Source organism: Bemisia tabaci, chromosome 4, assembly GCF_918797505.1.
Source record: "Bemisia tabaci chromosome 4, PGI_BMITA_v3".
Classification (NCBI taxonomy): Eukaryota; Metazoa; Arthropoda; class Insecta; order Hemiptera; family Aleyrodidae; genus Bemisia; species Bemisia tabaci.
Window position 1 is genome coordinate 8,740,173 of NC_092796.1, and position 22,777 is coordinate 8,762,949.

The window sequence follows — 22,777 nt, forward strand, 5'->3', positions numbered from 1 at the left end:
TGAAGTTTATGCCGAATTTTCTTCGCACAGAGAAGAAAAATCACGACAGCTTTAAAGAATTGCCGTTGAGTAGTTTTCCGTTTAAAAAATAAAGAATGACAGGAAGTCTGCGACGTCGCAATCCGAGTTATGTGATTGCCGACTCACACCGTCGAAATGTAGAATGCATGCACTATCGCCGAATTTAGTTTCCCGCAGAGTCTCTGGTGACTACTTCTGCCGTGCTAAGGAAGAACGCCGTATCAGCCTTCAGGCGTTGCCAAATTTCCTTTGATAAAACACGAATTTCCTGGTAAATTTATGAATATTTTCCTGTTGATTTTTCAGGTTGATTTCACTCGCAGTCTCTGCTAAAGTTCCTGAAAATTTCAAGGGAAAATATTCATAACTTTCCTCGAAAACAAACATTTTATCGGAGGAAATTTGGCAACTCTCGAATGTTCATACGGCGTTCTTCCTTAGCACGACAGACTTAGCGACGGCGCGGCGCGGTAGCCTGATAATATGCTCTTATGATAACGCACTCGTTCCTCTCTGAGCGCGTAGTCCCTAACACACACGCACGTGTGAACATTTGAAGTTTGCCAAATATTTCAATATTTTTCCATAACATTTTCAGACTATTTATATAAAATCGTCGCTTGGCTGACATAAAGGCGTAACTGCACACACATTGAGATGATCCTGGAAAAGCATCGATATGTATGGAAAACAGGGTTCATTGTAGAGTGTAGTTACACTCTTATGTCAGGAAGAGGACGAAATCACGAGGAAAATTCTTTGAAAAATTGGAAGAAACATTTCTACGAATTTCCCCGAAAACTTCTGATCTATCCGAGGAAATTTGGCAACGGCTGAGGGTTAACACGACGTTTTGCCCTAGCACGACAGCGCTGTCCTTCGTGACAACTGAGATTCGTGTTTTGGTGAGGTGTGACTATGCCCCGCCCCTCCTTTTCCAAGTTTTCCCCCAACGCGACGGGTATTTTGTCATCGCCTCTTCGTCAACACCCAGACTCTTATCTCTCTTTTACTGCCGATTTCCTTTTCATCCGAGACTCTTCAACAGAATTTTCTCTGATGCCGCCGGCCGGTCAAACGGCCAGACAGGGATTCTGTCGAGCGGATGTTCGGCATATCTGCTGGCCACCCCTGCCCCCCCCCCCCCCGCCACCACCACCTCCTTACCAGGGACTGATCGGAGACGTTACGTGAAACGTCTAAGGCAGTCTGGTGTGAGAAATCGAAGGTGACGGTTCAGACCTCTACAGTGGCTTGTGATTTTAAGGAACTAATTTTTCTGTCAAGTTCGGTAGATCCTCGCTGTTATAATTTTGAAGCGCTACTTATTCTGTCCAATATTCCACAGTGCGTTGAGTTTCTTTAGAGTTGAAAGTAAATGTCACCCGTATTCGTTGTCATCGAGTGCGCTTTCGGTTGCTCGTTTTCTGTGGTACTAAAATGTTTGGTTCGAGGATGGCATTTTGGAAGTCAGTTTGTTCGAATGTAAATCACTCCGTGTTTTTGGTAAGTCGGTTGCTCATATCATTAAAAATTGACCCGTGTTGGGTGCAGAAAGGGTATTTCTTGGTTGCGGTACTTTAGAATCTCCATTGTAAGTTTATATTTAAGAGAGGAAACTATTGTGAGAATTTTTTAAAATTTTTAGTTTTCAGCATTGTAAAATTGTAAAGGTAATCTAGTAAAAATTTAATGAAGCTCTCACGTTTCCTTTAATTATCGTGGCTGAAGTGTTAGGTGACACAGGTCCTGAGACACCGCAACCAAGAAATACCCTTTTTTCACCCAATGCTTCAATTTTCCTTGTCAGCAAAGAAATATTTTTATGAAATGTTTTAAAAAAATCCTTAAGGCTTCAGAGGGCGTAGGATCTTCGCCAGCTTTATGCAGAGTGAACGAGAAGGGAGGGGGGGGGGGGCTATTGAGCAAAGTGACGATACGTAACAATTTTGAAAAATTTTATTTCATAAGGAATTTCAAAAGTGCTTCACAGCTCTATGTCTGTGGTCCGGAGAAGTTTTGACAGATCGGGGCTTGGTAAGCCTGCATCGAAGGCGTCCTAGCGAAGAGTAACTATTAATCTTGTTAACGTATCAACTGCTATACTTCCGAAAATCTCTTAGGAAAAGGAACACGAAATTTCAAGGTCCATAGTTTCTCGGCAGGAGAAAGTGGCGAAGAAGCATGAATTTCGCAGTAAATTTAATTTTTCTCTGAAAAGCTTGGCCTGAGTAAAATATCAGTTTCCCGGAAATTGGTGGGTATTGAGTAAAACGGAGGTCATTTTCGGACTTAGCGCTGCAGATTGCATAAGATTCAACCATCATATTCCCAACAGTTTCTTTTCATTTTATTTTTTGCAGACCTGTGTAATTTTTTAACCATACTTCGGTGCAAAAACATTTTTCATTGAGGAAATTTCAACGAAATCATTGGTCGATTTTCATTTTACCGGATATGCTCTCTAGGTGTGAAAAAAGGGTCACGCGCCGAAAATATTCATTCGGATTTTCAATTATCTGCACGTTGTTTTTCAAAGTCCCCCCCCCCCCCCCGGCTCGAATTTGTTATGTAGGGGCGTTCAAGTATTACGTAACCGTAACGTATTTTTTCCAATTTTGACCCTCCTCTCCCCCTCGTAACGCACCCGTAACGCAGCCCCTTTTGAAATACGTAATGCTGGCCCTCAAATTTTCAAAATATCAGGAAACTCTGAGAAAACAGTTTGCGAAAAAATTCTGGTTTTTTGGAGATATTTCGGTGAAATTCAACGGCAAGAGATCAACAGAGGTGTGAAAAAAGGGTCACGCGCCGAAAATATTCATTCGGATTTTCAATTATCTGCACGTTGTTTTTTAAAGCCCCCTCCCTCCCTCCCCCGGCTCGAATTTGCTATGTAACGCTGAGCTTGACCCTTCCCTCATGTAACGCAACGTTACGATAGCTTAAACCCTCCCTTAAATTTGTTACGTAAATGGCCCCTAAATTATATCATGGTAGTTTCCCGCTCAAAGATTTTGGGGTTGCGGGTTTTTACAGATTTTGTTAAGGCCACCCGTGCTGTAAAAGAGGTTGTCTCTAGGTTCTTTTCAGCCTACCCCTCCCCCTCCCCTTCTATGTTACAACGCTGGCCAGTTGGAAAAATCAGATCCTTTTTTCCGTCTGGTCGCGTCGGCGTCGTCTCAAAGAGAGCCAGACAGCTTGTTTTGCGTAGGAAATCTAGATAAGACGACAGAGTCTAGACAGGGTAACAATGGAACCGGCCTGAAAAGGCAGGTGGAGCAGCCAAAATTGGTTTCTCGAAACTTCGAAACGGTTACATAAGAGAGAGCGACAAAGAGACTTATCGGTTTCCCGTCGGAAGAAGTGTCAGACTGAAACGGCAAGGGTAGGAGGAGGGCCGCCGCCCCCCCCCACACACACACGCACGCACACGTTTTTCGCCGGACCTGAAGTCCGGGCGGTGCTGTGGTGGTTTCAGACCTTTCGGGTACACGTGCGGATCCCCCCCTCTCCTCTCTCCTTTCCAACGACGTCCGGCCTATGTCATTTTCCTTTGCCAGTTGTCCGTCTAGTTCAGAGATTGCCTCCCACTTGCGCGCAGTGTCCGTCCGGTGGCAAGTAGCCTCGCTTGAAATCTTCATTCCATTCATTTTAGTGTCAAAACGTTTTTTCTACGGTTGTGCTGCTCCTCTTGTATAGTGCTTGGCAATTGTTTTCGAGGAAATTTCAAGGTATCGTGTGTAAATCCTCGCTAAATGTAATCGTGATGAGAGAGGCATTTTCTCTGTAACAAATTCTCGATCTGATCAGTTCACCCATGCGTTAAAATCCCGATTGCACCGCGCGCGCCGGCCGTCCGTGAGTTTTGTAAACTTTCAGGTGCATTTCCGACGGCTCAGTTTGCGTTCGTGAAATTCATAAGTGACTACATGTGCTCGCCCTCTCCTAATCGTGAAAAATTAGCAGCTTCAGCTATGCCTAAAGCCGAGTGAGTTTATCTAAATTCATTTTTCTATGTACAGTCGGGTTGGCGGACAGTTGGCTTGTGTTTTTTATTTTTTCCGCCTAACATGGAACTTCAATATTCTATTTACTACTTTATTGTTCTCTCCAAGTTTTGAATCAATTTATAATTTCGCAATAATTAAAATATTCATAGGGTGTGATCATTTAAATTCTCAAATCGGGAAATACCATACTGTTTTAACTAGAAACATGGCCCTAATTATTTATGCAAAAATTGAACCGTTCTGGGGGCGCAAGTCAAATTTTGCTGATTTCCTATTCGAGGACAATTGATTGCGGGTGGAAATCTTTTTTTTTTCTTCCTAATATTTCGCATTCTGGAGAGCAGATGTAGGTATGAGAGGAGTATCCTAAGAGTAAAATTCAAATGAATTTATTCACTTGTTTCTGCATCATGAACTCGGCCTCAAAAATCACGAATCATGATTTACGAGTACCTGGTTTTTTTATTGTGATTTTAAGACGATTTTTAAGATCGAGTCACTGTGACTATACTTCTACCGACAAAATGTCTACCACCAATCTCCCTTTGCGCAATCTGCATCGTTTCATACTCTTATTTTTTGAATTATAAACTTAAAAAGCTCCTAATCCTATATGTAACCCACAAATTTATTTTCTCCCATCTCGAAATTGTGGCTCCCTATTTTCACTTCAAATCATAGCTCTCATCCCTTTGATACATTTCGATTATTTTCTTTTCGTTTTATTTTTCAGATTTTCCAGCTTCACAACTGGTCTGTTACAAACTTTTGAGTCGCATAAGGTATGTAGTCTTATTTTTTGACATTACCGTATGTTTCAGCTTCTTCTCATCATTTTAATATTCCAATGATGCGTAGACTTAACTTTTTTCTTCCACATCACTTTTCGTCGGCAGGGATACCATTATTAACCTCATTCAAATTCATTCCTTTTATATCCCATTTCATTCACCCATTTTCCTTGATTTTCACGGTGTTTCCTGCCATTTTTTCATTTTTCTTATTTTTTTTTTTAATTTCCCCCGACAAATTATTCTCAGCTCCCTGCATCATTTTTCATGTGGCATTTTCGACGAATCTAAATCCTTGTATAGGTATTTACTGTCCGTTGACTCTCCTCTTCTCCGGCAATTTGTCGCGCCCCCCCCCCCCCCCCCCCCACGTAAGGACGTAACTCCATTTCAACGTTGCCAGATTTCTCCTCGCGAATTGCATATTAACAAGGGAAATTTTGGGCAGTTCTAACCGAAAACTTCACCGATTATTCCTTGGATTTAAGGTGATTCGATGGACGCCATATTTTGTGTCAGAACGGCATGCGATATATCGCATCAATTGGTTCCACTTTTTCGGCTACTCGTCATTTTTCTCTAATTTTGAGATCGCAATTTTGTTCTCAGGAGACTAAAGCACTCACTAACCAATTTTACCAAAGAAATTCAACGTAATAAAGGCGTGGTTTTTTTAGAGAGAAAATATCGCATTCGAGTGCAGTTTCGGTATCAGTATCGAATGCGATGTTTTCTCTCTAAAAAAACCACGCCTTTATTACGTTGAATATCTTTGTTTAAAATTGGTGAGTGATTTAGTCTCCTGACAACAGAATTACGATCTCAAAATTGGAGAAAAACGACGAGTAGCTGAAAAAATGGAACATGCCGTTCTGACACAAAATATGGCGTCCATTGAATCACCTTAGTGCGAAATTCAGACAAATTTTGACTTAAAATTGCTCAGGTACATTTTAGTAAAATAAAACAGTAAAAAATAGTAAAAAGTTTCAAACAATTTGGCAACCTTGGAATGGAGTTACTTTCCATCGTCCGAACGACGACGAATTGGACCTGCCTCTCGTGAAGGAGAAAAATCACGGATGTTTTTAAGCATTTACTTTATGTAGCATTTCGGCCAAAAAATTAAGTATGACAGAAAATCTACAACGTCAGCCGAGCCTCGCGGTTTTGGTGTTCGCACCGCACCGTCGACATGAGGTCAATACTCTATCAATCGAAATGTAGCCCTTGCCCCTTGCCCCTTCATAAACCGATGCGGAATGAAACATGCGACATATTGAGCTTCTGTGTGTGCTGTGGTATCTTTCCAAATTGAAGGCACTTTTTCATTCGTGGAGCCTATCGTCGTCGCGTTGCGCTGAATGTCTCTGTCAGTCGTCATACCGGACTTTAACTTTACATTGGATTTTCTCCCGCAAATTTTACGCGGTCAGTGGAGAAAAGGTTTAGCTTAAGGCAGTTTTGCGCCCGTTTCCTACAAGGGGAGAGGAATAAATACGCCTGCCAAAATGCCTTCCGTAATATTCCAACGGCCTCTCGTTTTCTGAGTTGAATTTTCCAATTTGTTGAAACTTTCTTTCACGGTCGGTGCCACGATAAGGATCAGCAACTATTTCTCTCATTCAGCGAAAAACTAATTGCCTTTGGACATGTCAATAGACTGATTTAGTGGCTACGTCATTGTTCAATTGTAAACATACACGCAACCTTCACTGGAAAAAAATTCTCTTGGATCTAGTGTCCAGAGTCACGAAAAATTTGACAAGAAAATATACCGTTGATTCAATCGGATTTTTGCTTGAATCAAAAGGAAATCCGCTTAAATGAAGAGGCTGGCCCTTAATCAAGAGTAGTTCTGCTTGTCGAAAATTTTAAGAGTCTGGATTCAAGATCCAAGAGACTTTTTTTTTCCAGTGTTGCCTTTGATTCGCGTCGTTCGCGTCATGGTGGTCAAATGCACTTATGCGTTTCTTACGATCTAAATTTTGCCCTAAATGAGTCCTTAATTGATTTAGGGCCTAACAATGGCTAAATTGTAATGAATTAACGCAATTAACTCACGAAGAATTTGCACGTGGGGCTACATTAGGTCACATTCTTTCTGGTTTGAACCAATACTTTGATATTATCTATATCAAATGACGTAATAAAAAAATCAGTCATTCTGGCCATTCTAAGAAAGACTATTTTTAAGAAAATTTTCCCCATAAATATCATACAGGGGAGGGCCGGGAGGCATTCGGTTTATTTTATGGTGTCAAATATCACGCTCATAATCAGTTAGAACTCATGGCGCTTGTGATATTTCGAAATTTTGATCTATAGATTATGCAATGCAAACCTCAAAAGATCTAGATTTTGAGCAAATTCCGGCATTGATGGAAACAATTCTCCTCAAGATCCCTCCACGGGTGCAGAGTGTTCACTAACTAACGACCAATCTGTCGTTCGCGAACTGCGTAGGCAGTGTGAAAATTGCGTAGGCTACAACCTTGGATAATGGATTATATAAAATGTATTACTTTTTGATTAAAATGCGCTCCATTTTTGTGTGCACCTTCCAAACTTGTGTAGGCGCGCTGCCCTACGGATTTCCAAGTAGCGTGCGCATTTCGGAACTTACAATGGGCCAGTTGCGCTGGTGACAGAATCGTGTTTTTATGCTTGATTCTTGTAGATCAGCTAAAATTAAGATGATCTGCCCAAACAGCATCTTTCTACGTTGAATACTAACCGAGATAACTTCCTTTGAAAAGTCGGATTTTTGACGTCATCCACCGCGGTAGTGCATAACCATAGAGTGCTTAGAGTCGTAACGTAAGTAGGAAAGGTGGCGCCATGTTCTGCTCGACGAGTTCCGAGCCCGGTGTGCGGGGTCACTTTTTCGATACAAATTCGATCCAATATGGCGGTGTAGAATATGGCCGGGTCCCCGTGTATCGCAAACAATCGATTATGTATCGAAAAAGGGACCCAGCGCCGCACAGCGAATCTCGGAATTCGGGACCCGGAAAATGCTTAAAAGTGGCGCCAGCTCTCCCACTTGCATTACGACTCTATGCACTCTATGTGCATAACATGGTATGTACTAACGCAGTGGATGACGTTATCAGTCGAGTTTGCCAAGGCGCAATATTTAGTTAATATACAACGTAGAGAGTTGCTGTTTGGACAGATCTTATTATTTTTAGTTGATCTGCAAGGATAAAGCATAAAACAAGATTTTGTGACCAGCGCAACTGACCCATTCTGCCATGCTAAGGAAGAACGCCGTATGAACCTTCAGGCGTTGCCAAATTGTGTTTGAAAAACACGAATTCCCTGGTAAATAACTTGTGAATATTTTTCTTCCAATTTTTCAGAGAATTTCGTTCGAAGTTTGATCTTAAGTTCCTAAAAATTTCAAGGAAATCATAACTTTCCTCAAAAATGAACATTTTATCGACGGAAATTTGGCAACTCTCGAATGTTTATGAAAAACACGAATTCCCTGCACTGGAAAAAAAAAAAAACACATTGGATCTAGAGTCCAGACTCTTAAAAACATCGACAAGAAAAAATACTGTTGATTCAATCGGATTTTTGCTTAAATCAAGAACCAAGCCTCTTAATTTGAGCGGATTTCCTTTTGATTTAAGCAAATATCTGATTGAATCAAGAGTATTTTTTCTTGTCAATGTTTTCAAGAGTCTGGACTCTAGATCCAATGTGTTTTTTCTTTCCAGTGTGGTAAATAACTTATGAATATTTTTCTTCCAATTTTTCAGAGAATTTTGTTCGCAATTTCACCTAAAGATTCTGAAAATTTGAAATAAAAATGTGCATAACTCTCCTCAAAAATAGACATTTTGTCGAAGGAAAGGCAACTCTCGAATGTTCATACGGCGTATTTCCTTAGCACGGCAGCATTGGTGCGAATCGCGAGTCAAGCAAGAGTCGAGACCTTTACTGGAGATCGGGTAGAGATCAAGAGATGTTTGAAGTATCCCATCAGTTTTGCAGGCACTTCCGGTGATCGTTTTTGGCGCTAACTCCAAAGTTTCCCAGAATTTTTTCAGGTTGATGAGATCCCTTTTCACAGATCCGGTCACAATAATGGAGCAACAAATCTTTCTAGCATATTAACAACAATGAAAAAAAAGTTTGGTCTCTTTTCCGCTGACTTAGACTTTTAACACAGAGTAGAAAAATCGGATTGGGCTATACGCGTGACGTAACTATTTCAGTGCCGTGGCGTGCTTTGCGATAAATCGAGTTTTATGCCATTTAAACATATGGAAAAGGATCGATAAACAGGGTGTTCGCAGCGAACACCTTTAAAATCGATTCTTTATCATAGGTTTAAAAAGCAAAACAATCCATACATCGCAATTCACGCCACGCCACTGAACCATTTCGATTTCCAAGTAGGTGTAATTGCGTGTCCACGCAATGAAGGATAATTTTTTTTCCGCTGACCTAGAAACTTTAAGGCTGTTTCCGCACCGAAGATCGCCACAAAAATATCGAGGCAAAGAAGTTGGATGGGGCGAAACCCTTAACACGACTATTTCGACCTCCAAAACGATAAAATTGCAAATCGACAAAATGAAGAAAAACTCTTTCCGGCTGACTTACAATTAGAGACATCAACGCAGGAGCAGAAAATTTTGAAAGGGCATTAGGGTAAAACGTGTGATACAACTATTTCGACTTCAAGAATGATAAAATTCCATATCGACAAAATGAAGAACTCTTTCCGGCCTTATACGTAGGGGCAGAAAAGTTTGATAGGGCAGAACGCATGATATAAATATTTCGACTTCCAAGATGATTAAATTGCATATCAACAAAAGCAAGGAGAATTTGTTCTCGGCTGACGCCAAGACTTTAACGCAAGAGTAGAAAAGTTGGATGGGTCAAGAGCCAAGCCAAGAGCCAGACTCCGCCGCGCCGCACAGTGGATCGAGTCAATTAGAGAGGTCGGACATGAAATTTTTGACCAAAACTGCAATTTTTGGTGTTTATTTCGACACATTATACATTTCAAGGGGCATTTTCAGAAGCGAATTTCTCGAGGAAACCAATGGAGCCACTTTTTAGACCTGAAAGTTTTGTATAAACGGAGTTATACGCGGTTAAAGTTTCCAAATTTTGTCCGACCACTCCTATTGACTCGATCCACTGTGCGCCGTGCGTAGGTGAGATGACGCGATGCGTGTAGTATACCTACAGTTTTGCAGGCTCTCTCCGCGATCGTTTCTCGCGCAAATTTCAAAGTTTCAGAGTCAGAATTACGTACCGACCATACATAGAAACTTTTGTGTTTATTTTCCGCGATGCGTTTTAAACCTCAGGACTTATCAGCCCTTCTAAGGCAGAGCTTACAGTCTCCATGAGGAACAGGCTTTTAGAGGAAATTATCTTTTAATTTTGGCCTGATCTCACGGCGGCGTCTTATACCCCGGCCCCATTTTCATTGTTCATCCCTATTTTTCACACGTTCATATTTTCAATTTTTCTTAGGTATGACTAGGGCATGTGAGAGACATATAAAGTTCCGCGTGGAGTAAGAATTCTAATTAAAATGGCGCCCGGTAAAAGCCTTTTTCCTCCTACAGGCTGTGATCAGTCTTATAACAGGTCCATTATTCATACCTCGTAAATGTCCGTGCATTTCCTCGAGATGGGAAAGGAGAGCTAACATGTTTGTTCAAGATTTTTTTCTAAGTATGTAAAACTAATCCAGAGGCATATTTCAAAGCCCAGGAATGTTTTTTTTTTTTTTTTTTTTTTTTTTTTTTTTTTTTTTTTTAGATTAACAAGTTAAGACCCACAATTTGTGCACAGATGAGCAATCATTGTGGTCAGTGTAAAATTCTATTTGTTTGAGTCTTAGCAAGTCAAAGCAGCACAGGTTTCAATCAATTGCGATTACATAGCAAAATTACTGCTATTAAATCGGAGTGTTGAATATGTTGTCCATTCTTTGTTTGAAGGGACTTCTCTTAGTCGCGATAAGTTGCACTTTTTTTGTATTTCGAATTGCCTAACGGCCTCACTTATGAAACTATTAGATCGTTTATGATGGGACTTTATGAACCAAACAATTTAAAAATAACACAATTTAAATGATAAAAAATTATAATTTTTTCCATTGACTTGTACCATTCTTTCAAATTTCCGTTGCTCTATGCTTCATGGGAACGATAATATTATATTTATGGCATTTTTATTTTGGATTTATCTAATAAAGCATTCATTTCTTTCTTTTACAGTCAATATTTTTTTGGTCTCCAACCTTCGACAAGGCGGTGCGCAAAGACGGAAAATGTTCACCCTGCACCAGAACCGTTCCTGAATTTACAGATCATCACTTCATCACGGTAAAATCTCTCCAACTCCCTCCAACTCTCAGAATGAATGGCGAACGAACCGACTATTTGTCTATTCTTTCAATTTTTCGAAGTGAGCTTTTGTAGTATACCTTCAGGAGCACTGTGCCGGGTTATTTACAATGTTTATTGTTTTGCGCTGAAACACTCATTTTCTGACTGTTGCGTGGTTTTTATCGTCTCCTGAAACAATGTCATTTTTCCGAGATGGGTCGTTTTCGAATTAAATTCTCTCTGATATTCTGTCTTAGTAGACCCGAAAAATTGGAGAACGGAATGTCTTGAAAGTAAGAAATTCCCAGATTTTGCAATAGCGCATACTTTTTTAATTTAACGGCAGCATTTAGTTTTATTTTCTATCAAATGAAATGAATCGTGAGAGTAATATAGGCCACATTTTGGAGTTAGACTAATTGAGCTTGAATAAGGCTTCCATTTATGAACGTATCTCAATCAAAAGGAACTGTCTTCATCGTAACCTGGGCTCTGACACTCACAGTCGCACGAATTAAAGCATAGCGGGGCTCTTGTTACAATGGAAATATTTTCTTTTGATTCAAATATGTCCACCTGTGAACGAGTCCGAGGAAAATTATAAAGACCTTCCTCAAAGTAACGTTAACCAATCCCCCGCAATGGCGGCGAAAGGGAGGGAAAAATTCAAATGTTCTCAGCATCATACACCAAACAGGGTTACACAAATTGCATTGATGAAAAACTAAGCAGGTTGCGTACCCTCCAAATTGCAGGGTATTTTTGGAACTTGCAAAAATCAAAATTAAGGCCGCAATTATTAAGTGAATGCAAACTTGAAAAAGAGGGATGAAAAGCAATAAACAGGTGAATCTCAAAAACTGATTAAATTGACCTTTTTTAAGTAAGGGGCTTGGAGGACACTTGCAAAAAGTGCTAGTTCAAGAAATACGCGTGTTTAATTGTTCAAAATTACATGGAGCCTTGTAGCGAATAGAAAGTTGAAACTCATTTTTTGATGCTGAAAAATTTGATTTTAGCAGTGAATTTTTCACAGGGTATATTTTGGAGACTAGTTTTAGTTGAAATCATTAATATTTTAATTTTTTCATGAATTGCACATTTCCCACTTATCTGCCACACCCGTTACAACAATTCGTTTGATGGACTAGGGTTTACTATTTGAATATTGCGCTATTTAAAAGATCGACACGGGATTATTTTTTTTTTCTGTCATAAAAATCTTGATTTACTTTGAACGTTACATTTGATGACCGTCTAAATGCCGCGAACTTTTGGCTCCTGCATGGATTGCCCATTTCTTTACAACGCCGAGTGCTTGTCATGCATTTGCTAACATTTACCAGCTGCTTGAAAACCAATTTCAGAAGTTAATTACTATGGCTACTGGATTTCCTGGTGATCTTAATACTACATTATGCAATAAGGAACTACTATTTCTGGCTCATTCGTGAAAGCACCTATATGTATAGGATAGGGCAAGTCAAAGTGATCTTCCACTTGAAGAGGAGAAGAAGAGGAAAAAGAATACTAAGAGAAGGAGGAAAAAGAATACTAAGAGAGGTAAGAAAAAGAGATAAAAGAAGAGAGAGAAAAGAGAGAAGAGAGAGAAGAATAGGAAGAAAGAAAAGAGAAAGAAAACGTGGAGGAAAGAGAAGAGGAAGAAGAACAGAGAGAAGCGAGACAAAAGAGAAGAAAGGAGATAGTAATAAGGAGACTGGAGAGAGTGAAGTAAAAGACTATGAAGAAAGGGTGGGGGGTCGAGAGCGGGGAGAAAGGGATAGAAAATAGGAGGAAGAGAAGAAGAGAAAGAGAAGAAAAAAAGGTGAAAAGATAAAAAGAAGAGGAGGAAGAAGAATAAGAGAATAAAGACGAGAGGAAAGAGGATGAGGAATGAAAGATGAGAAAAGAGAGATGAGGAAAGAGAGGTGAGGTAAGAGAGATTGAAGAATAATTCGAGGAAGAGAGAGAAAAAGAAGAAAAAGGTCCAAGAGAGGAAGAAGGGAAAGTAAAATCAGGAAAAGAAGAAGGGAAAAAACGGAAAGTGAAAGAAGGAGATGAACAAGAGTAAAAAAAAAGAAGTGCCAAATGTACAGATTTAAGAGAATTGAACGGAAGCAGAGAGAAACGAGGAAGAACAAAAAAACGAGAAGAGGATGGAGAAGAAAGGACGATAAAGAGAAAGAGGAGGCACGCCTTTCTGCGTGGGAACGCAACACTAGTGACACATGTGCGCCGTTTTAAAAATGAGCCTTTAATATTAATTCCTCATTGCAAAATATAATTTTACATAATTAGGAATAAAGTAACGTTATTAAAAAGATTTCAGTTTTTTAATTCCTGAGCGGCAAGGATATATCTATCAAACGACGACGGTGAACCTACTAGACCGCGTATCTCGTTTCGATCGTATACGAAGTCATCTAAATGGAGGGGGGTTATTGGTGATTATCAAAGTTTTCGTGAGTGTTCTACGTTTGGAAAATAAAGAAAATTTAAAATGAAATTTGTCATATTATTATCTTCATTCTACATTCTATCGACAATCTCCACTTCGTTCCGCTTTTTTTAAATTAGTAATGATAGTTTCATCCTTGTTACATAATTTCCATAGCAATATATTATTATTTTCTTTTAAACAATTTTCGTTCTGGGGCTGCAATGCTCCTTTCTCGAACTTAAATTTAGAAATTTTGCAGCGCTTGGACGTCTCAAGATTTGCCATTGATTGTGCGTAGCCTCTTGCATCAAAAAACTTTATCAATTAAGTGAAATTGATTCTGCTAGAGAAGAGGAGGAAGGAAAAGAGATAGAAGAAAAGAGAAGAAAAAGAGGTAGAAAAAAAGAGAAGAAAAGAGAAGAAAAAGAGGTAGAAAAAAGAGAAGAAAAATAGGTAAAAAGAGATGAGAGATAGGGGGAGAGATGAAAAGAGAGATGAAAAGAGAGATGAAAAGAGAGATGAAAAGAGAGATGAAAAGAGAAGAAAAGAGAAGAAAAGAGAGAAGAAAAGAGAGAAGAAAAGAGAGAAGAAAAGAGAGAAGAAAAGAGAGAAGAAAAGAGAGAAGAAAAGAGAGAAGAAAAGAGAGAAGAAGAGCAGGAAGAAAAGAGAAAGAAGAGCAGGAAGTCACGAGAGAAAAAGAGAAAAGAAAGAAGAACAGGATGGAGAGAAAGAAGAAAAGAACAAAAATTCAATTAACTTTCGTACTTTACTTTTCAGTCCCTCCCCCTCCGAAATAAAGTGGTCTTAGGGATTTTAAATATTCTAGCGCCCAGTATTATTAGAACGGGGGGCGTACGCTACCGCAGCTTTTGGTTTGGGGTCGCAGTGGTGCTTGCACTTCCGTCGGACGGTCGGCAGCCATGGCATCCGTTGAAGGCCGAAACCAATGACCCAGGACCCGGGTGCACGGTAAGGCCTGAGGGCGGTAGAAAAAACCCCTTCGGTAGATAAAACATGTCTGAGTTGGCAGGGGTCCATGATGGCGGGACGAATAATTAAAATCTCTTCCTCATCTCTGGTTTTTTTCTTTTAGTTTGTGTTAGGGAGTGGATGGGTACAGGTCAAATGAGTATGTATGGGACTACTATCTTCTTTACTTTTCTTGATATTTCAAACGCACAATGCTCACGAAAATTCTATTCCCTCCTCTTTCACCAATAACTCCCATCCATTCATGTGACTTCATATGATTATCTTCATATCGTTTCTCTTCTTTTTAATTAGTAATGATAGTTGCACAATTGGTAGTTATTTTTCCTAGCAATTTTGAGCTCCTTATCCCTATCTTTTTCATCAATACGATTTTTGTTTTAGGGTTAAAATGCCCCTTTCTCTGGCATAAATTAATTATTAAAGAGAATAGAGGATGAATAAGGAAATAAAAGACTTGGGGGGGGGGGAGGAATTCCGTTGTAGAGAGTGGAATTGAGACACTAAAAGTGCAGTAGAAATTTAATAAATAATATAATTTAATGTAATAATACAATTTAATAAAAATAGAGCTTGATGCCATTGAACAATATGGCAAACTGCCTACATGAATTATTGAATTCGCCCGGAGATTTTATAGAAACAATTTTTTGAATCAAAGGAAAATATACAGCAAGTTCAGCTGTACAATTTAGAGTTGCAATGTACGTCCAGTGCTCTTATTTACCTATGTCCTAGCCTGACTGCTCATCGGAGCAAGCTACGCTTTTTAGCATCTAAAAGGCAATATCAACTCCATTATGAATACTTGTGGGTAAGACATGATAGGGGATATACGGATGAGAAAGGACGGACTCCATTATCTAAAGTTACTTTCATTCGAAATCAATTTGATTTGCAATCATTACAACATGCAGCCCCTGATAATGTCACGTCGAATCCTACAGCAGATGACGGTACCGTTTTCGCCAAAGTTAATGAGTCATCTTTAAACTAAAGCATTTGATTAAATTTAATCGGTGACTGTGCTTTATTTGAACTAGTATCTGAAGTTTATAAACATATCCATACCTCCCTTTTACTCCCTTGTACACATACTTTTTTACTTTACCGTATACAATTTTATTAAATTTCCAAATGCCAACATTTTTCTTTGCCAATTTAAATGGATGAGGTAATAAAAAGGGACAATCCAAATTTAATATGTATGCAGATTTATAACTAATTGAAAAATTATTTAATGTAGCTCATATAAATTTTGAATCATTTGCATCTTGTTGGTATAAATTCGAACTAAAATGGAAGTGATTACTTGGATGTAAATGCCCTCACTAAGACACGATTAAAGAGATGGAAAGGAGACGAAAAGGAGACGAACAGGAGATGAGATGAAAAAGAGATGAAAAGGAGATGAAAAGGTGATGATAATGAGATGAAAAGGTGATGATAATGAGATGAAAAGGTATAGACATAGGGGAGATAGGTAGAGATAGGTATGGAGATAGGTAAAGGGATAGATGATATAGAGATGAAAAGGAGATAAAAGGAGATAAAAAGGAGATAAAAAGGAGATAAAAAGGAGATAAAAAGGAGATAAAAAGGAGATAAAAAGGAGATAAAAAGGAGATAAAAAGGAGATAAAAAGGAGATAAAAAGGAGATAAAAAGGAGATAAAAAGGAGATAAAAAGGAGATAAAAAGGAGATAAAAAGGAGATAAAAAGGAGATAAAAAGGAGATAAAAAGGAGATAAAAAGGAGATAAAAAGGAGATAAAAAGGAGATAAAAAGGAGATAAAAAGGAGATAAAAAGGAGATAAAAAGGAGATAAAAAGGAGATAAAAAGGAGATAAAAAGGAGATAAAAGGAGATAAAAAGGAGATAAAAAGGATGAATGAAATAATGAGATGGAAAGGTGATGATAATGAGATGAAAAGGTGATGATAATGAGATGGAAAGGCGATGATAATGAGATGAAAAGGTGATATAGAGATGAAAAGGTGATGAGATGAAAAAGAGATAAAAAGGAGATGAGATGAAAAAGAGATGAGAAGGGGATGAAAAGGGGATGAAAAGGGGATGAAAAGGGGATGAAAAGGGGATGAAAAGGGGATGAAAAGGGATGAAAAGGGATGAAAAGGGATGAAAAGGGATAAGATGAAAATGAGATTAAAATGAGATTAAAATGAGATGATAATGAGATGATAATGAGATGATAATGAGATGAATTGATAATGAGATGAAATGAAAATGAGATGAAATGAAAATGAGATGAAATGATAATGAGATGAAATGATAATGAGATGAAATGATAATGAGATGAAATGAATGAGATGAAATGATAATGAGATGAAATGATAATGAGATGAAATGATAATGAGATGAAATGAAATGAGATGAAATGATAATGAGATGAAATGATAATGAGATGAAATGATAATGAGATGAAATGATAATGAGATGAAATGATAATGAGATGAAATGATAATGAGATGAAATGATAATGAGATGAAATGATAATGAGATGAAATGATAATGAGATGAAATGATAATGAGACGAGATGAAATGAAAATGAGACGAGATGAAATGAAAATGAGACGAGATGAAATGAAAATGAGATGAAAATGAGAGAGCGGAGGGTCTGGTGCCGGAGCCTCCTCGTGGTGGACCTGGGGCGGGTCTCCGACCCGTGCCAAACGCCGGCAAACCTGTTGTGATTCTGCACCCTCCCTCGCCTCAGGTTGTTAGCCCATATCTCTTCACACATCGTAACGAGCAATTTAGGATCAAGCGCATCCTTGGTACGTTATTACCTTGGTTGTTAGCCCATATCCCTAATACGCTCGGGCATGAATCAACCGCTTCCTTGGTGCCCTGCTTCGCGCGCAGCAAGGCTGTTTACACCTTGGATGTTAGGCCATATTCATTGCAGCCTTGGATCAAGCGGAACCTTGGTACGTTATTACCTTGGTTTTTAGCCCATATCCTTGGCTTACGGAAGAGATCAAGCGGAACCTGAGGAACATGAGGGGAACGATGATCTTCAGAGGACCACTGATAGTAGTTAGGCCATATCCTTGAACCGCGAGGTGCAAGGATCAACCGGTACACAGTGGTCTGAAATCCCGATCTGTGACCGACTTTGCGCGATTCGTCAGTGACCAAATGCAGGGGTGACCGATCGAAGCCTGGCAATCCTGTTCTGCGGTCAACCTCCGGTATCTGCCGATGCTTGCGCATTAAGTCTAAAGCCGTCATCCCCCCCGGGACACTTTAGACCAGGCAAAGTCGGAACCGGAGGGTCGGACGCCTCTCAAACGGGCTGGTGGTTGGGGCGATGTTGCAGATTGAAGTAGGTTTTGATGCAGGACGAGCCGAATACTTCACGAGAGTTCCGGGGTCTCGTGGCTCAGGGTATTCTGTTCTCCTGGGCCGAACAAGCCGGACAAAGTTTCAGCAATCTCTATCTCTGTAGAGAGTATCCAGCTACGAGTTTGTTGTCCTGCTGCGGGATCGCACGGTGGTAGAGGAGTTCCCTGCATTCGGTCATTGGCGAATTGTTCTCTGTTGTGAGTGAGGGTGCGCCCAGAACTTGTCGTTGCGAACCAGGGCGTTGCCGTCTGATGTCGGTTCCTCCTCGTGGTGGACGGTGGAAACGAGGGTTTTACCCTCGGCTAATCGCCGACAAAATAGGTGCTGGTTTTGGTAGTAATATCCAGGGTTCGATAGTATAGTCAAATTACAATGTCTCATGCCCCCCTTCTCAGCACCTTTCATGAATGAATAAAACACTAACTGATAGTTGTTGACCATTCTTTTGCATGAAAATGAAAAGTTTCACATACGATCTTCTCACTGCCGCTCCTCCCTTTTTTGTTTATCTCTCGCAGGCAAGTAATCGTGACGGACAAAAATTAGCTCATTTGTGCGAGTACTGAAGCGTGAAACTAGAAACAAGTCCATTGGACATTACTTAAAATTCCAACTTGATTCCTACTTTTTTTTTCGTTGAATCCATGATTTAAAGTTCTGCAATTTTGGAGAAACACCAAGTTTTTTGGCAAACTTTCTCGAATATCCGATTTAAAATACAAGAATTTGTATATTTTCTGTATCTCATTAGCTTGAGTTTCTATAATTTATGTTTTTATTCCAGAATGATTAAATACAAATGCCACGAAAAGACAAAAGCGAATATACGGATTGATTACAGATGAAAAATTTAGATTTGTTCGGAGTTCATCCAAAATGACTAAGCGTTTGATTAAAAAGCATTTCTAAAGAAATAAGAAGGACAAAGAAGAGTTATTTTTCTTCTGATTGTATCAATGATCTGTGAACCAATATTCATGTTTGCGTATTGGAGAAAATTATTCAATGCAAAAGTTATAGGTAGGTATGCTTCAACTATTCTTGACATGGCGAGGGCGATTTGTATTTGGAAAACCCGACGAGATGCTTTATCAACGCTTGCGATGCTGCACTTTTATGTACAGGTGCTTAATGTTGTGTGCTTTATGTTTTCTTGTTATTAGAATATAAACATAGGCCTTTGGCTAATTGTAAGAATCTGAGTTTTTTTAGTTCCAATTTGTATTTACCTTTATAATCTCGCCAAAAAAAAAAAAAGAGTTTCACTCTGAGGTACAATTAAGTATCATACTTACGATAAATGGTTGTTCACACCTCCAAAGTACATTTAAGGCGCGCAAATCTACGACGCATGTAGAGAATCAACAGCAACGTCATAATGTTCCGTTAGAAAAAATTCTAAAATTCTATTAATCTTTCAGCACATCTTTAAGCCAACTTTGGTCGTCAACTTGCGCGGTAGATTTGCACGCCTTAAGTACCTCATCTTTGAATTTATCAGAGGGAACACTCCTAAAACCTGAATATTTGAACTTCGTTGTAAAGAGAATACATAAAAAGCGCCTTCAAAATTTCGTTTATGCCATACAGACATCGGTTCAGCATTGGTAACCGAGTGAGCATTGCTCCTGTGAATCTATCATAATTCAGTGCATATACTTGATGATTCCGTATTCTTACAGAGCTTATGTGACTTTAGGCTATTTAATTTTAAGGCATCGACTTTAAGTTTAATATACCTTGTAATGCATGTAGAAAGGTAAGATACGAAACACTGTCAGCAACTTTATATTGCTTTCTGTTTGAATAAAATTGTATTTTTTCGAAAAGAAGAAAAAAAGAAGATTGAAATTGTATGTAAAAGTGTTTGTTGGTGATTGATAGAATTGTGAAAACAGAAATTCTAAAAATTAATGGAGAAAAAAGGGTTCCACGAAATAAAAGAAATTCGAAGTCACAATTTTGTTATTTTATTAGATTTGTTTAATATACCTAGAGCCCTCTCTAAATCCGTTTGTCGAAATACTTTTCAATGTCCTGCTCTCAACATATTACACAAACCTTTCAGGAAACAATATTTGCCAAATATTTTTTGTCTGAGGAATTCATATATGTATGAAACCATATTATGTATAAGCAGCGGATTTTTGGAAGGTAACATCAATATACAGAGTTATATATTTGTTTAAAATTGGAAAGACATCTCATAATCGGATCGCACTTAGAAAAACGGAACCAGAGTGATAACAGTGTTGTGAAAATGTTGCTTCTTCATAATTATCTAAAAAATCTTCCAGGACAGCAAATAGTTTTTTTCCCACCAAAACATCGTTAATTTTGAAGAAAAATCATTGTGTTTTGAATACTGTACATATATATGGTAGTTTTAAAAGAAAATAAGTTTAAAGATTTTTAAAACACTGTGATCGCGCTGAATTCCTTCTTGCTAAATTTGAATCAATTAGAACCTCAACGAGAAAACATAGATCTACGACGGGAATAAAATATTGAACAGCGGACTTTTTAAACATGGGCGAAACTGTAGGTATCAATGATAGCCATCAATGCGGATTTAGAAACAACCCAAGTAGCAAAATAAAATATTTTCCTAGAAAAAAAATATTAAGAAAACTTCTAGAAAAAACAAAGAAAATGAGAGCTAGGTATCCAGAAAATAGAAAGAAAAAACATTGCGAGTCAAAAGTCTCACCAAAGAAAATAGATCTAGGTATATTATAGGTCTACTTTCTGTCAACTTCCCATTTGGAAAAAAGATAGAAAATTTATTGAAAGTAGAATTATTTTCTAGCCAATTTTTTAATGTTTTCTTTTAGGAAAATGCAAGGAAAAAAATGTATTTTCTTTCTATTTTCTTGTGTCTATTTTCCAGATCTACTTTATACCTATTTTCTTTCAAGAAAATTGTTCTATCTAGAAAGTAGACATTTTCTTGACGAGTGCCACCTATAAAGGAGATGATCAATGCTACTTGGGAAGTTGCGATTTTGTATAGGTATCATTTTCGGGGATATTGGTACCTACATCAGCGAAAGGAACAGAAAACAAGCCAAAGAGGTGTATTTTGAGGAGAATCAAGGGAAGAGGAAAAATAAATAAAAAGCCGTTCATGAGAGCCAAAATGTTTGAGTATGAAGAAAACAATCGCACAACTCATTGTCAGTCAAATATTTCAAGTAAGAAGAACAATTAAAAATTTTCGTACAACAACTTCTGCCTCCAACGGCTTGTGGTTTCTATCTCCACTCAAAAAAGTATTTAGGAAAAAAACCGAATGAACCACTAGGCGTTGCCAGAACCCCTGTTATAAAATACAAATTCAGTGAAAAGTTTTAAGTAGTTTTCCTCCCATTTCTCAGAAAATTCCGATAGCAATTTAATATTAAATATCTGAAAATTTCAAGTGAAAATCTGCAAATCTTTAGCAATTTAATTTTAAATATCTGGAAATTTCAAGTGAAAATTTGCAAACCTTTTTCCACAATAAATGTTTTATTTGACGAAATTTGGCAACGTTTAAGTAAATGTTTATACGGCGGGTTTTCTCAGCACGACAGTATATCCTTCCTTGCTTTTCTGAATCGGAATCGTTATTTGGATTACATTTTGCACTGAGGCACCATGCGCAATCTCTGGCTGGCTTTTCCATTAAAGCACCTCTCTGCATAGGGAAACCGGAATAATGCTTGTTGGAATGTTCTCAGAATATTTTTCAGCATATTAAAATTGTCATCGGAATGTTTTCAGAATATTCTGACAATGTGCCTGAGCATTCTTGGAATATTCTCAGTATAATCTTAGAACATTTCTCTCTCCGGGTAGGATGTTCTCAGAATATCCTCAGAATATACGCTAGCATAGGAGGAGAGAGCATCTTAGACCCCCTACCTCCTCCCATGGTTCACGTAATCAGGCCCGCCACATTCCATCTCGGGCCCTGGTACCAGTTTTAAGGTCCGGGCCCCAAGCATGGGGGGGGGGGGGGTCCGAGGGGCATCCCCTGAGAAATTTTAGAATTTGTACGACTAATCGGACGCATTTTGAAGCTTCCATAAAGAATTTTTCCATCAATTTCTGCGGGATAATTATGTTTTTTTTTTCCTACTTTCAGCACTAAATACTTGCGAATTGTTGCATTCAAAACATCTGGAAAATTTTTATTTTTTTGGGTTGGGGGGCATATGGTGCTATTTTCAGTTCTAAGAGGGTCAGGCCCCCCTGGACTCCCCCTTCGTTTGTCTATGGCAAGGGAGTTGACCATGAGCCATTGAAGTCGAGGATGCCCAGACTGGAGACTCTTAGCATCTGACGACGGAAGAAAATGAAACGCAGTTACTAAAAATATCCCTCTGCCATGAACATCTTGAAAATAGAAAGAAATTTTTCAAGAAGGATACTTCTTTGAAAATAAAGAAGAATTCTACAGTGCCCCAGCGTGTTTCTGAAAATCTATTCACCTTTTGCGAAATTTTTAGGGTAAATTTTTCACTTTTTCTTACGAAACAAGGTTGCATGTGAATTCGTAGTGGTTTTTCACGGGTAACACGGCCCCGGTACCAAGGACCCAGTATCCCCCCTTCCTTGTGGCGGGCCTGCACGTAATACTTGAACGGTGCTTTGATTCCTTTTTTTTTTTTTAGTATAGTCAAATTTTTCTCGCCACCCCCCCTTTCCCTTCATTGTAGAAATTACAGTCTTAGGAGGTACAGAAAACTCTAAAAAAAAATAAAAACAAAACATTGGAGAAATCTAAGTAGTGTTCT

The 22,777-nt window shown here is 38.7% G+C and overlaps 1 protein-coding gene across 3 annotated transcripts; it reads left to right on the forward strand.

Annotated features, from left to right (window-relative positions):
- The first annotated feature begins 1,212 nt into the window (after window positions 1-1,212).
- On the forward strand, window positions 1,213-22,096 carry LOC109032788 (uncharacterized). Of its 3 annotated transcripts, XM_072299247.1 has the most exons (4): window positions 3,517-4,012; window positions 4,768-4,816; window positions 11,086-11,193; window positions 18,781-22,096. In XM_072299247.1, exons 1-4 carry the CDS (start codon window positions 3,954-3,956, stop codon window positions 18,787-18,789), a joined length of 225 nt encoding a protein of 74 aa, XP_072155348.1. In that variant the 5' UTR covers window positions 3,517-3,953; the 3' UTR covers window positions 18,790-22,096. The 3 variants fall into 3 exon arrangements, 2 of the variants coding, with proteins under 2 accessions (XP_072155348.1, XP_072155347.1); XR_011899684.1 differs by lacking the exons at window positions 3,517-4,012; window positions 18,781-22,096 and adding an exon at window positions 1,213-1,527 and having other exon boundaries at window positions 11,086-14,098; XM_072299246.1 differs by lacking the exon at window positions 18,781-22,096 and having other exon boundaries at window positions 11,086-14,098.
- Window positions 22,097-22,777: the final 681 nt, after the last annotated feature.